At 45.2% G+C, this 14815-nt stretch overlaps 1 protein-coding gene across 1 annotated transcript; it reads left to right on the top strand.

The window, feature by feature from the left end:
- Nucleotides 1–375: 375 nt before the first annotated feature.
- Nucleotides 376–12906, top strand: LOC146581115 (glycogen phosphorylase, muscle form-like). The gene is made up of 20 exons (XM_085267496.1): nucleotides 376–746; nucleotides 2697–2798; nucleotides 3330–3408; nucleotides 3484–3587; nucleotides 4039–4170; nucleotides 5469–5580; nucleotides 5664–5746; nucleotides 6768–6911; nucleotides 7024–7116; nucleotides 7525–7671; nucleotides 7830–7993; nucleotides 8076–8190; nucleotides 8262–8363; nucleotides 8441–8588; nucleotides 8679–8737; nucleotides 9227–9368; nucleotides 9532–9739; nucleotides 11233–11367; nucleotides 11547–11613; nucleotides 11700–12906. Exons 1-20 carry the CDS (start codon nucleotides 504–506, stop codon nucleotides 11847–11849), a joined length of 2529 nt encoding a protein of 842 aa, XP_085123622.1. The 5' UTR covers nucleotides 376–503; the 3' UTR covers nucleotides 11850–12906.
- Nucleotides 12907–14815: the final 1909 nt, after the last annotated feature.

The following is a 14815-nucleotide window of genomic DNA, read 5'->3' as shown; positions in this document are numbered from 1 at the left end:
GATTCGTCAGTACTTGTTCAGTTCAGACACTGAATTTAGACTCAAATTTCTTCTTGGTTTGAATGCTTTAAACCAGGGGCAGAAAGATCAATGTGCTCAAAGACGCACCAAATATTTTATTCTAATTGTGCGACTGAAGTCAGGGTCTGTGGAGTTTGCATAGAACTGCTACATATTCTATCCATGTGCGTCTCAGTGAGGCACGGTTAAGTCAAAGTAGCCACATTTACACTGGAAGTTAGAACAAGTATTGTTTACAGAGTTTCGTGGAGTACCCGAACAGTAAGACGAAAGTCTTCCAAGTCGCTGATTGGCCACCTGATGATACTGAGTTTTATTTTGAAACTGTCGACCGGAAAAGCTGTTTGGCTGTTCCGTCCTGACGCTCTCAGCTGTACGTGACATATTAAAGAGGCTGGAGCATCGCTAGGCTCCGGCTGTGTGTTCAACGCAGAGCCGAAGAAGAGCAACGACGCGTCGGGTCACACTCCGGGAGCACAGAGATGGCCAAGCCGCTGACAGACCAAGACAGGAGGAAGCAGATCTCGGTGCGGGGCCTGGCCGGGGTGGAGAACGTTGCGGACCTAAAAACTAACTTCAACCGGCACCTCCATTTCACCCTGGTCAAGGATCGGAATGTGGCCACCAAACGGGACTACTACTTCGCCTTGGCAAACACGGTCCGAGATCACCTGGTGGGCCGCTGGATCCGAACGCAGCAGCATTACTACGAGAAGGACCCCAAAGTAAGCAACCGGGTGCACTGCAGTCGAGCACAGCTGATCGGAGGCCTGGGGGAAGGGAGGGGATGCGGGTTCGTGATGCGGATGTCAGCAGTGATGGCTGCGGCTTGTAACAGCGTTGCTCTTCGTATCCATTTATAGTCACGTTCGCTCTGACCGTGAGTCGTGTGTGTGTGTGTGTGTGTGTCCCGGCAGCTCCGCTCTTATGAGATGTTACGCAACGTCATCCGCAGCTGTCTCACCTTCACCTGACCTCTGCTGTACCTCGCTCACTCATGTGCGTCCACACGGGCGGGCTTGGGGCCAACCAGACATAGCTCACGTAAACGCATGTCCGCCATCCATCTCTCCACCCCCTCTCCTCTCACCAAAGCGCAAAATGACCTAAAGGCCTTGAGCAGGCAGCGAGAACTGAGCCCTCAGAGCTGCTGCATAGCCCCTTTTGCATTAGTACCCACTCTGATCAGCTCGCCACTGTTTTATTACCTACTGGGCTGGGGTTCCTTGAGGAGGGGGCTGCCCTCACGGGCTCACAACTCTGATAACTGCGTCACTAAGACTGCATACCACTGCCACGGCCCGAGACCCCGCTGTGCTCCAGCCTGGCTGTTCAGACGGCTATGTCTTGTCCTCCTCCAGCTTATTGACCGGTGTTGTGCCAAAAAGTGATTGTCTGCCAAAAACTGATTTCCGGTATTTGCCAAAAACTGATTGCTCGTATTTAAACTGCTATAAGTAACTTGTTGGCCTATAATATGTGAAACATATGTCAAATTCATCCCTCATGGATGACACAAAGTCATATTGAGCCACAAACAACATTCGTGTAACAAGGTAGAAGCCGCAATCAGTTTTTGGCAGCGACTTTTATAGAACCTTTATTTATGCAGTTAAAAAAATCTCATTAACATTAAAAATGTCTTTTGTAAGAGTAAGACAGCAGAAATGGCAGCAAATATTACAATAGTTCTGTAAAAATATTTTAAGTGGGGATAAAGGACCGGATTGGTTATAATGTGAGTACAATAACACAGAGTTATAAAGATACTTGAAAAAACAGATAATCTTTTAATTCTATATATAACCCCTTTGTAAACGCTGTTCACCGAAGTCTATTTACCAACATACGTAAAGATATTACACATAAAAAATACACAGAAACATTGGAAATCACTTTTTGGCACAACACCGGCTTTCAGGGAGGCCTTCATAGTCAAAAGATGCTGATCTGCTGTGCATAAAAGTATGAAGTGATTCTTTTCAAAGCATGTAAAATGTTAGATGATGATGATTCGTTGAATTTTCAGTAAAGAAGTTCTGGTTCTCTGGAACTGGAGGTTCAGGGTGAGCATTGCATTCAGCTGCTGCACTCTGGTGACTTTTCCTGTGACCGTGTGGCGTGGTGCACTTGGAACAGCAGTCACATTTCTATACACTGAGTCAATGTGCTGCTGACTCTCAGCACTCTTAAAGTGGTGCTCAGTTAGACGTCAGACATGGAGGTCAGTGTTAGACGATACATATGCTGTGACAAAGAACGAAGGAGCCATGCCAGTGTGACCTACCCTGCTGACCTCTGCATGTCTCAGTCACTTCGGTCTACACATGCTTCTCATGCTGGAGCCGTATCAGAATGTCAGAAGCTTTGTTCTCTGTACCAGACTTGTAATGCTGCTTCTCTGAAGTGAAACGGTGTCATTGCCTGCAGTTGCTCTGCTGCTGTCTTGTCCTAGAGATCACGTGGCCGGGCCATGGGGCGCATACTGTGTGCTTTATTGTCAATAACCTGACTCTGTTTCAGAGTTTCATCCAGTCATATTTGTGTTGTTGCCTTTGGAAATATTTTTGCATACAGATGTAAAAGTGCAATAACTGAAAGGAAATTCAAACTACCAGCAGCTCAGGATCAGGTGGAAGTGGAATAAAAAGCCATTTTGCTCTGTTTTCTTGCAGCGCGTCTACTACCTCTCCTTGGAGTTTTACATGGGCCGTACTCTGCAGAACACCATGGTGAACCTGGCCTTGGAGAATGCCTGCGATGAAGCCACATACCAGGTGAGGGTAATACAGCACGCTTCCAACAGAAACAAAATCAAATCAACCCACACTGATGCAGAGAGGCTTCCACATCCTCAAGCAATGGCTGAATAAAGTGAGAGGGATGACCAGAGATATTATAGATTTGTAATTAGTTTTTACTTTTATTTTGACTTCCTGTTTTTAATTCAGTTTAGTTTCAGTGAGTTCATGAATGAATCTTTAGTGTTAATGAATTTTTTATTAATTTAAATTTGAAGGAAAAAAAAATTGAAGATGTCGTTTTACAAGATCCCGCAAAAGTTTTTAAGTCCATGCACTTCCAGGTCAGTCTGAGACCTTGGAAACAACCATAGCAATGAGAGACGCACTTGCGGGAGACACTCACAGATTTTTAGTTGGAGCTTGGCTTTGCTGTCAATAACACTCAGCCAGACAGTGAAGCTCTAATGTTCATTGCCGTTAACGTGGGAGGAGTGATTAACAGCTCTGTCCTGCAGTACTCACAGCTGATCCACACCTTACTGTGCGTGTGCTCATGTTCTTTAGCTGGGTTTGGACATGGAGGAGCTGCAGGACATTGAAGAAGATGCTGGCCTAGGCAATGGAGGCCTTGGACGCCTGGCTGGTGAGCTCCTGATTGGCTGCTGACAAATGGTGATGTGAAGCACAGCCGTGTCTAACAGCGCTCCCGTTTCCACAGCTTGTTTCCTGGACTCCATGGCCTCTCTGGGTCTGGCTGCTTATGGATATGGCATCCGGTATGAGTTCGGCATTTTCAACCAGAAAATTGTCAGTGGCTGGCAGGTATGTTCACCCGGTGCTGTGTATGCACTTAAAGCACCTTTGCACTACAGTCATACTGAATAAGATTAGCCAGACAAAAGCGCCCTCTGTGATGGTAGCAGAGGGTGTTGCATGATGGACCCGTCACAGTTTGTTTACACAAGATATGGGTGATGCTGATTAAAAGGAGCATTAATAGGATTATTAGGAGGATTATTCGGAGCACAGAACGTGGCAAAGTGAGAGAATTTGATGGACCGTCTGTTCACTCTGTAGTCTTAGTGGAAATGGAGTTATAGTCAGAGTACCGTCTTGAAACTCCAGTGTTTGTTGTGTTTGGACAGGACGGTCTGCTGATGTAGTTTTTGTCATATAAGCAGCATATAAGTGCTCAAATATGAGACTTTTAAGGACTTTTTTTTCATATTTTAACTAGTTTTAAACAGGAAGATGCCATCTGGTATTTCCACAGGTGGAAGAAGCCGATGACTGGCTGCGTTATGGGAATCCCTGGGAGAAGGCTCGGCCCGAGTACATGCGCCCTGTCCACTTCTATGGCCGCGTGGAGCACACAGCTGATGGAGTGAAGTGGGTTGACACGCAGGTTGGTACCAGGTCGTTACTGTATACTCTTAATAGAAAGTACTGAGACTGTCACATTTTCTTTGACACCTCTAATTGTGCATGCTACTACTACTATTATTATTGGGTAACAAAGACTACAGTTTAACGAGGATACGGGGTAAAGACAAACCCCTCAACTTGCTGTAATTATCTAATACACGCGTTTTTTGGTTATAGTAGTTTAAAAAATTGAGTTAAACAGTGGCTGGATCAGGTTAAATGCACTGGGACTGTATGCATTAGTAACATTTGCATGCAGCAGGTCAGTCCTGTGTCTCTAGTGGCTGTCTGTAGTCTCTCTCGGGGGTCAAGGGGGAGGGAGAGCAGATCCTCTGTTAATCGTAAGGTTGGTGCTTCAGTCAGCATGCCAAAGATCCTTGGGCAAGATACTAACCCCAAGTTTCTCTCCGATGTATCCATCACAGTGTGAAGTAGCACTTTTGTAGAAACACATAGAAAAAAAGTGCTGGTTTGAATGAGGTGAGTAATAAAGTACCTGGAGTGCTCGGGTAGAGTAGAAACATGCTACATAAGAACCAGTGCAGGTGCCATTTAGTTGCACAGCTGATATACAGTTGAAAGGTTGGTAATGTTGTGTGAAGCAGGACTTTTTCCCACAGTGCCAAATCACACATTTGTGCATTTGTATTGTAAGATGAAGACCTTATGATAATACAGAGAGAACGGCAACAGTCAGAAAACTCGCTGTGAGCAAGCTCTTGGTGACGATGAGAAGGAAAAACATCTTTTTAAAGTAAGAACCCTGCGTCTGAACCAGGCTCAGTGAGGGGCGTCAGTCTGCCCAGTGATTTGGGGAAAGTGGGACAAAGATGCACCGTAATCTTCAGATGTGGTTACACTCATGGCAGTAGTAATGACCATGGCAGTAGAAGAATGCAGGGTGGAGAGAGTCCCGTCACTTGTTCTCTGCAGCAGAGAAGGTTGAATGCAAACAACAGTAACAGATATGAATGCTTTCTGGTAGCTTCCAGCTCAGTATCTGTGCCTCGGGAATATGTGAAGGATTAGAGAGTTCAGCTCTTCATGTCTCCCCGATGAACACCTCAGTTTGCCTGAAGATGTCTGAACCCAGGAACCTTGCACTGTGGTATTCCCTCACATTCCCTGTAATGGTACCTGGGACGGATGATTTGTATTTGCCCTGCAGCCCCATCTCAGTCTAGTTGGCTTGTCCTGTGGTCTGTGACATCATCCCTGACAGTAAATCACCAGACTGTAGTTTAAACACTGAGAAATGATGAAGTGTGTGTGTTCCAGGTGGTTCTGGCTCTTCCCTATGACACTCCAGTCCCCGGCTACAGAAACAACATAGTTAATACGATGAGGCTGTGGTCTGCAAAGGCGCCCTGTGACTTTAACCTGAAAGACTGTGAGTACTGCCCTCTGCTCACATCACTCTGTGAAAAGTAGAACCAGCAGACATGGACTGCTCTTCTTGCTGTTGTCCCACAGTTAATGTTGGAGGCTACATTCAAGCTGTGCTCGATAGAAACCTCGCTGAGAACATCTCCAGAGTGCTCTACCCCAACGACAATGTGAGTGGATTTACAGCTGCACTTCTTATTTATTTGAACCTTTACTTCGTTCACATGAACTAGTGGATGGTGCTGTGCGTGACATTGAGAGTATTTGCTCATCTGCTTTCACACACGTATGAACTTCAGCGACATCCCATTCTTAATCCCTAAAGTGTAATATGATGTCAGCCCACCCTCTGCCGCTATAACAGCTCCAACTCTTCTAGCTTTCCTCAAGGTTCAGGAGTGTGTTTATCCCTGTGCCAGGTGACATTTTTCCTTATCTGTCCAGTGTTTTTAAAAGTTAAGATTGACCAAACTCCTGCGATGATTGCATTTGGGACTTGGAAATAAGCACAGGGTCTGCAAAGGGCACAACAACGTCTCTTAGTGCAGAGGTTCCCGAAGTGTGGGGCCCACCTCTTAGGGGGGGCGCTAAGCCATTGCAGGGGGGAGGGGCACGGTATGAAAGAAAAAAAAAAAAAAAAGGAACGCTTGGACGCTGTTAGCATAATGGACAGGTTTTTGACGGGGCTCCCACACAAACGCAAAGCAGGAAATGAAGCATCGCTGAATATGTTTCCAAACCAACTTCATTCTAAGCCAAAGACTAGAAAATATGGTGAAGCATATCTTCCCTTTGGTTTCACCTCCACAAGTGCCGAGGTAGGTCTCCCCTGCAGAATTGGTTTTCCCTGCGTCAGGAGCAGCGCTAGGCTCTCCAAATCACGGGCAAACAGTATCCCACATTCTTGATTTTTAGTTCACGAACACTTGTTGTAATGACCAACTACTCCTGACATTTTGGAGATGTTAGCTCTTTATACAGTAAAGTTGCAGTGAGATACAAATAATATCAGGCCATTCCTGCCACGATTTGTTCCCTTGGTTCAAATCACGGACTAACCTGATGATTTCCTCCTCCTGAGCTGCTCTCTTTTTCTGTGCTTCTTCCATAATAATGTCAGCGGGTGTACCGGCAGCAGATTGATTGTAAGCATTGAACTCTGGTGTAACAGCTCTTCATACTCTCCTTCAGTTCTTTGAAGGGAAGGAGCTGCGTCTGAAGCAGGAATACTTTGTCGTAGCTGCAACTCTTCAGGACATCATCCGTCGATTCAAAGCCTCAAAGTTTGGCTCCACAGAGTTTGTGCGGTTAGATCTTTCCACACTGCCAGACAAGGTGAGCTTGCTGTCATTCTGTGTTATTTGCTTCTCTTTTGTTTTTTACTTTCTCTTATTGATTTCTCCTAAAACTGATGATCATGAGTTTTCTGTTTTCTCTCCATGTGCAGGTGGCCATCCAGCTGAATGACACCCACCCTGCTCTGGCCATTCCTGAACTGATGAGGCTGCTGGTGGACATTGAGAAAGTGCCCTGGGAGAAGGTATCACATCGCAAACTCTTAACTTTTCCATCCAGTGTGCATCTGTAGTGAGTCTGTGGGACCCTAATGGTGTATTCAAGACTTCAAACTGAGCTGGAGACCATGAAGTCACTGGGAAAACGTTTAATGAGCTCTGCAAATAAGAAGTAGGTGCATTAGGAGTCGCTACCTGCCATTAAAACAGATGCAGTTTTCAGACTCTGGCTACGCTGATCAGCCCATATTTTATAGACGTTCTAGGATTCTTCGACCGGGATTCAGTCTCATTGTTTGTTTGTGTCCTTAGCGCTAACCTCAAACCAAGTCACTGATCAGCTAAAAAAGTGCTTTCACATTGGTTCACATTTTCTTTAGCACAGTTTCTTAAATGCTAACCTAGCTGCCTGTGGCTCTGGCCTCTGTGTCTAGGCCTGGGACATTGTGATCCGAACCTGTGCCTACACCAACCACACCGTGCTGCCTGAGGCACTGGAGCGCTGGCCCGTGGACCTCTTCCAAAACCTGCTGCCTCGACACCTCGACATCATTTACGAGATCAACAGGAGGCACCTGGAGGTATGAGGGGAGGATGTAATATTGGAGCTTTTCAGGCAATAAGGTGCCTGAAAAGCTTTGTGAGCAGAGAAAATGTGGTTCGTTCTTGAAGAATGAAACATTTTGTTTTATACGCACAGCGGTGAGTAATCTCAGAGTGTTTATCTTCACTCCTTCAGCGCATCTCGAAGCTTTACCCAGGGGACACTGACCGCATATGTAGAATGTCCCTGATTGAGGAAGGAGATGTGAAGAAAATCAACATGGCTCATCTTTGTATTGTGGGCTCTCACGCAGTCAACGGAGTGGCCCGTATCCACTCAGATATCATCAAAAACACTGTGTAAGGAAACCTGTAGGAATCTAGCTGCATAACATGTTACAAAGATGTTTGGAAGTTTCTCTGACTGGTGTTCCACGTTCAGGTTCAAGGATTTTTACGAGGTTGACCCTCAGAAGTTTCAGAACAAGACCAACGGTATCACCCCCAGGCGCTGGCTGGTCATGTGCAACCCCGGTCTGGCTGAGGTCATCGCTGAGGTGGGTTAGTTATTTGTGAACGTTGTAAGTCTTTGTAGAGATCTTGCCTAACTCACCTGCTTAACCTCCAGAAAATTGGAGAGGATTACATCCGTGACCTGGACCAGCTGAAGAAGCTTCTGGACTTTGTGAATGATGACGCTTTCATCCGGGACGTAGCCAAAATCAAACAAGTGAGAGCTTAAAATGCCAAAAGTAAAATGCACTCTGTTTGCGTGCTTCTTTTTACACCCTCTGTCTGAACTTTCAGGAGAACAAGATGAAGTTTGCAGCGCATCTTGAAGCGCACTACAAGGTGAAGATCAACCCCAGCTCCATGTTTGATGTGCAGGTGAAGAGGATCCACGAGTATAAAAGGCAGCTACTCAACTGCCTGCATATCATCACACTGTACAACCGTGGGTGCTGCTGAGCTTTAACTCTGAATCCAGACTTGTCTTCTGTTTAACAAACAAACAAGCAAACAAACAGTCTTTCTCTCTGATCAGGCATTAAGAACGAGGCCAACAAGCAGTGGACACCCAGAACGATCATGATTGGAGGAAAGGTGAGCAGCAATATTCCTAAAAGTTTAATGTGGTCAGAAGAAAGCCTGTCATGGAAGCAGTTTATTCCCACACCCACTGCACTTCACACTACATCAAATCCAGCCTTATCTAGTATGTGTCTGGGCCACTTTGACACAGCCAGTCATAAACATGGCTGTCCATCTGTCTGCACATGGATGTTGTTGCATCAGAGAAGCTGCTTGTAGACATCTGTCTCACCAAGCAGGACCTTTCTTCTTCTTCTACACTAACCTCATTCAGTAGTGTTTATTCACCTGTAGTTTATATACTGCTGTGACAGGACAGGCTATGAAACTGTGATGATTTAGAAGCACCTCTGGAGGAAAATTGAGCATGATTGAGTTGAGCTGCACGTCTTGGACGAGTTGAAGCTAGCTGTTAGCCACTACGAATTTAACACCTGTTTTTGAACTTTGAGGGTGTGGTGAGCCTCTTGATTTCCCAGCATGTGCCTTCTGCGTTTCTAGGCTGCTCCAGGATACCACACTGCCAAGATGATCATCAAGCTGATCACGTCCATCGGAGATATCGTTAATAATGACCCCGTGGTGGGAGATCGCCTTAAAGTCATCTTCCTGGAGAACTACCGCGTCACACTGGCTGAGAAGAGTAATAAGTTTTTGACTGTGTCTTACTGTAAATAAGTGATGTATAATATCACTTATTTACACTACAGCTGGATAAACCTGATCTTTTATGTTGGGTCATTCTCTGTTGGGACAGTAGCACATAAAGCTGACTCCACTGTATTCCGTGTGTCTCCTCTGTGCAGTCATCCCTGCGGCTGACCTGTCTGAGCAGATTTCCACAGCAGGTACTGAGGCCTCGGGCACAGGGAACATGAAGTTCATGCTGAATGGCGCCCTCACCATTGGCACCATGGATGGTGCCAACGTGGAAATGGCAGAGGAGGCTGGAGAGGAGAATCTGTTCATCTTTGGTATGAGGGTGCACGATGTGGAGGCTCTGGACAAGAAGGGGTGAGTTTTAAAATGGTCTTGGTTCAGAGGTGTGCGTGCGTGCGTGTGTGTGTACACATCCACAACATCAGGGATAAGTGAGATGCTTGGCTACAACAACCAAAAGGAGACTAGAGGCCAAGATCTAGGTAGCATAGAGGGATGTTAGCCAACTTCAGTTGCAGAAAGGTAACTAAGAAGTACAGCAAAGTGTCCATACCTGAGGCCTTGGAAACAGCTGCTAAAGATTCACAGCCTTGGCCAGCCGCTTGAAGAAGTATACCTGACAAACAATATGAGAACAGCACCACCGAGGCTGGGGGCTTTTTTCCATAGGCGAGCGGAGCAATACTGGAAGAGCATATGGGAGAAAGATGCAATGCTCAGCAGCCAGTGGATCTAAGAGCAAGTAGTTACTTTATTGCTTAGTTACTTTTTTTAATAACATGATACACAACCCGAGTATAAGGCAACAGACCTTTCAGCCCATTTCTATTTTTTCTGCATAATCCATCATATTAAACTGAATCAAATGAAAAAGTCTCTTTAAAACTTGTTTTATTAGTTTATTAGTTATCTTTTAACTTTATGCATCAAGTAAAAATGTAATTATATGCAACAATCTTTGACTGGAAGAAATGTGTTTAACATTTAAACCTATTTCCTGCATAATCCAGCAGATAAAATAATGTTTTGGGTTTCTACTCTTTCAAATAGATGCGAGTAAAAACAGCAGAAAATAAATAAAATCAAAGACTCAGCAGCTCTTAAATCTATTGTCACCTGTTTAGCTGGAGTGGGGTGGGTGGAGGTTTGCCCACAGCTGTCCTGTCAGTGGGAGAATCCGGGGGTTTCTGTGTGAATGTCACATTCCCGTGGCAGCGTGCTCGCTGCTCGCTCAGAGTTGAAGTTTAATTTTTCGCTGTAGAAAGAAGTTTTCTTCCCACACAGCGTGAACAGCAGACGCTGATGTTTTTGTCACTTTTTACAGAATCAAACTCAAAGTAATGTGATTACTTCCACGCTTTAATCGTTGCTTGGTCGTGCTCTCTCTGCACTCCATATTATCCATTGTTGATCTCCACACGTCTGTTGCTGCCACGGACGTCTTACGCTCGAAGATGTGGAGGGTGGAGGAAACGGTGGTCTCAGTGGTAATCGGAGCACTCGGTGCGGTGACTCCCAAGTTAGGCGAGTAGCTCCAGCAGATCCCGGGAACAACATCGGAGATCTCTGTCCAGAAGAGCGCAGTCCTGGGAACAGCTAAGATACTGTGCAGGAGCCTCGAGCTCCCAGGCCTCTGCTCAACTAGTTAGCTAAAGTAACTTAACCATGTAACGGCAGCTGAACAGTATCATCACATAATAATAAAACTGAAAAGTATTTTCCACCTGGGATGTTGTGCTTTTTAAAGCCCTGCTTTACCACCATGGAAACCACAGGAGTAACTTCCATCCACCGTCTGCTCTGTCCTGTGGAGCACAGCTAGCATCTCTGTGTTTTTCTGTCCTCAGCTACGACGCCGTGTCCTACTATAACCGTGTCCCCGAGCTGAAGCAGGCAGTGGAGCAGATAGCAGGAGGCTTCTTCAGCCCCAGCCAGCCTGGCCTCTTCAAAGACCTCGTGAACATGCTGATGCACCATGACAGGTGAGCGCACGGTGGTCCCTAAACTCACGAGTGAGTACTTTGCATTCTAACTCACACTGTAGGCTCCAGTGATGTCGTGTCATTGCTGAGCAAACATGTGACTGACTTTCCCAGGCGTTAGACACGAGCTGAAGAGTGAACAATGCAGCTCACTGTTGAAACATTTTTATGTCCTGCAGGTTCAAGGTGTTTGCTGACTACGAAGACTACATCAGATGTCAGGAGAGAGTCAGCGCGCTCTACAAGGTATGCTCTGCTGCTAGTGAGGTCATGTACACAAGTATTGTCCAATAAATGACACCTGGCCTGTGACGCCTTCACTATGTTAACAGAACCCTAAAGAGTGGACCAAGATGGTGATTCACAACATTGCTGGCTGTGGAAAATTCTCCAGTGACCGCACCATTTCTGAGTATGCCCGGGAAATCTGGGGAATGGAGCCCAGTCTGGAGAAGATCGCTGCTCCGGATGCCCCTCGCTAAACCAAACTACCTTCGTCCGTAGCTCAGCACGTGGTACGGCAGCCAGAGACGAACCCTGTAGCTTCTCACTGTGCACTGTGGCATTATTTCTTTACAGTAACGATCCCTGTACAACCTCAACCACTTCCAGTTCACCCTGTGCTAACTGGAGCTGAAATGGTCCACTGTGGATGTGTGACAAATTAAAGGAAAAAGCAGAACCTGCGACTCCCCAACTGAGGGCTGTGGAGGTATTTTGCCTCCATGGGTTTGATCCACTTTTCTCTTTTTAAGGGGAAAGATTGTTGATCCTGAAAAGAGAGGGAGTGTGTTTTAGAAGTATGGTCTGCCATTAGTCCATTTCCAGAGAGTGGGAATCAGTGCCAAGGATTAAGGCTGTTGGCGTCCCCTTAATAAATTATTTCATCACTTGTTTTTCCTTTAACTTGTTACATGTCTTTATTTTTCTTTCTTCACCAGTAGCATCTGTATCACTTGTACAAGTACTACTAGGCACTGAGCTGTTTTATGTAAAGTGTAAACTGTAGGACACATAACAAGTACTGTTCATTTTATTATTTTTACTAGTAGTACTTGTACTCCACTAACCGCAGATTATGAGAAAACTGGGAATGTGTTTGGTCACTACAGGATAATTGAGGCCTGTCTTTAACAAGAGCTAGACTACATTCCCTCCTTCCAAAAGCCAGCATAACTGCAGATAAGCCCGAGTCCTGTCACTGTTCCTGACCAGTCACGTCTTCCATGGAAGAGTGTAGCCTCCCAGCAGTACTGTAACTAAAAAGCATGTACCCGTGTTTCAGCACATGACTATTTCACGTTCACTGTCCAACTGCTTGTCCAGTGTTGTACGATGTTAGCTGAATGTATTTGTGTGTTTTATTATAGTTGAAGTTTGGTAGCTGTGACATCCTGTCAGCATGTGTTGTCTTTGTGCTATAGTCTGTTAGACATTGATGGTGCCTACTCTTTGCATACCTCTCTGGAATATGTGTGTACTCTCAGCTGTATTTGTGTGTAACATAGAAGAGTGATATTAAAAAGCATTTATCATCAACTTTTTGACTCCTGGAGTTAATGTGTAATTCTGTTTGAAGAACGATTGGAGCAAAAATGAGGAGAAAGGAAAACGATGCATTCAAGGAAAATGGTCCAACATCTGTGAAGGGACCAGCATTTAAAAGTGAAAACACACACACACACTTTATCCTTTCATGCAATTCACACAATTTTCTGACTAAATCAACGACCAACTCCAATACTCTATTAGTTTATTTTGGTTTTCTCTTTTTCATTCCAAAGTGAGGAAGTTTGTCTTTTACAGCACAGTCAGCTTTTCCCTATTTTCTGAAATTCTGATATTTTTTTCTTCCTATTTTTCATTAGCACTAACCTTTAAAGTCAGTTTCTAAAACTGACTCAACAGCAGTTGGACTGCCGATTAAACTTAGGACGTCACTTTAGTCTCGTGACTTGTTTGATACACAATTAGCTGCAGTTTTGCTGGGTTTTTTTTATTTTTTATTTTTTTTTATTCTCCAGTCTTTCTCCTGAAATAGTCCACCCATACCTTCTCCAAGATAGTTCAGAGTTTACTACTCTTTACAAATTTCCAACAAACAGGAAGTGGGAAGCTGTATGTGTGTTTTAACAAATTCTTAATATATACCACAAAAACAATAAATGTACTTATTCTAGCATATTCTTATGTTATTATACTTATATTGTGGATTTCAGGAAGCACACAGCCCCACTCCCCCCCATCATCCTGACTGACACTCTCATCACCTCTGTGGACTCATTCCGCTTCCTGGGTACCACCATCACCCAGGACCTGAAGTGGGAGCCCACCATCACCTCCGTCATTAAGAAAGCCCAGCAGAGGATGCAAATACTAAAGACTGCAAATACTACAGCGGTGGTTAAAAAGGCCCAGCAGCGTCTCCACTTTCTGAGAGTGCTCAGGAGGAACAACCTGGAGGAGAGGCTGCTGGTGACATTTTACAGAGCCACCATAGAGAGCATCCTAACGTACGGCGTAACAACATGGTATGCAGGGTGCTCAGCTGTGGACAGGAAAGTACTGCAGAGGGTCATCAACACAGCCCAGAAGATCACTGGCTGCTCTCTGCCCAGCCTGGAGGTCACTGCAAACTCTCGGTACCTCAGCAGAGCTGGTAATATCATCAAGGACCACTCTCACCCCAGCAACCAACTGTTTGAACTATTACCGTCAGGCCGACGGTACAGGTCACATAAAACCAGGACAAACAGATTCGGGGTTGACTTCTTTCCCAGAGCTATCACCGTAGTAAATAAGCACAAAAACAATTGAACCTATTCCATACCGTCACTGTCATTATATTATGCTGCTATTCATACTGTCATTATATTAATGCTGATATCCTGTATATATTGTACATACCATTGTTTGAGTACTTACGATTGTTTCTTTGTACTTTTTATATTTTACATTTATATTTATAAGGGAGTGGCACTCCAATTTCGTTGTACTCTGTACAATGACAATAAAGGCTATTCTATTCTATTCTACTTCCTGAGGCAGCTGAAGAAATTCAACCTGCCAAAACGGACGATGATGCAGTTCTACACTGGAATCATCGAGTCCATCCTCACCTCCTCCATCACCGTGTGGTACGCTGGAGCCACTATCAGGGACAAACAGAGACTGCAGCGTGTTATGCGCTCTGCTGAGAAGGTGATTGGCTGCAGACTCCCATCTTTGCAGGACCTGTACACCTCCAGGACACTGGGGCGTGCAGCTCGGATCTCAGCTGACCCTTCTCACCCTGGACACAGTCTGTTTGACCTGCTCCCCTCAGGCAGGAGGCTCCGGTCCATTCGGACCAGAATCTCTCGCCATAAGAACAGTTTCTTCCCCTCTGCTGTTGAACACATGAACAATAACCGTATGACTGTTCCCACCAGAAACACATAACCCTATA

The sequence above is a fragment of the Mchenga conophoros genome, linkage group LG3 (assembly GCF_057382185.1).
Source record: "Mchenga conophoros isolate Kocher_MC1m ecotype Shallow Benthic linkage group LG3, M_conophoros_male_GT1.1, whole genome shotgun sequence".
NCBI classification, from domain to species: Eukaryota; Metazoa; Chordata; class Actinopteri; order Cichliformes; family Cichlidae; genus Mchenga; species Mchenga conophoros.
Note: the sequence above shows the minus strand (reverse complement) of the source record. Positions and strands in the feature narration are given on the sequence as shown.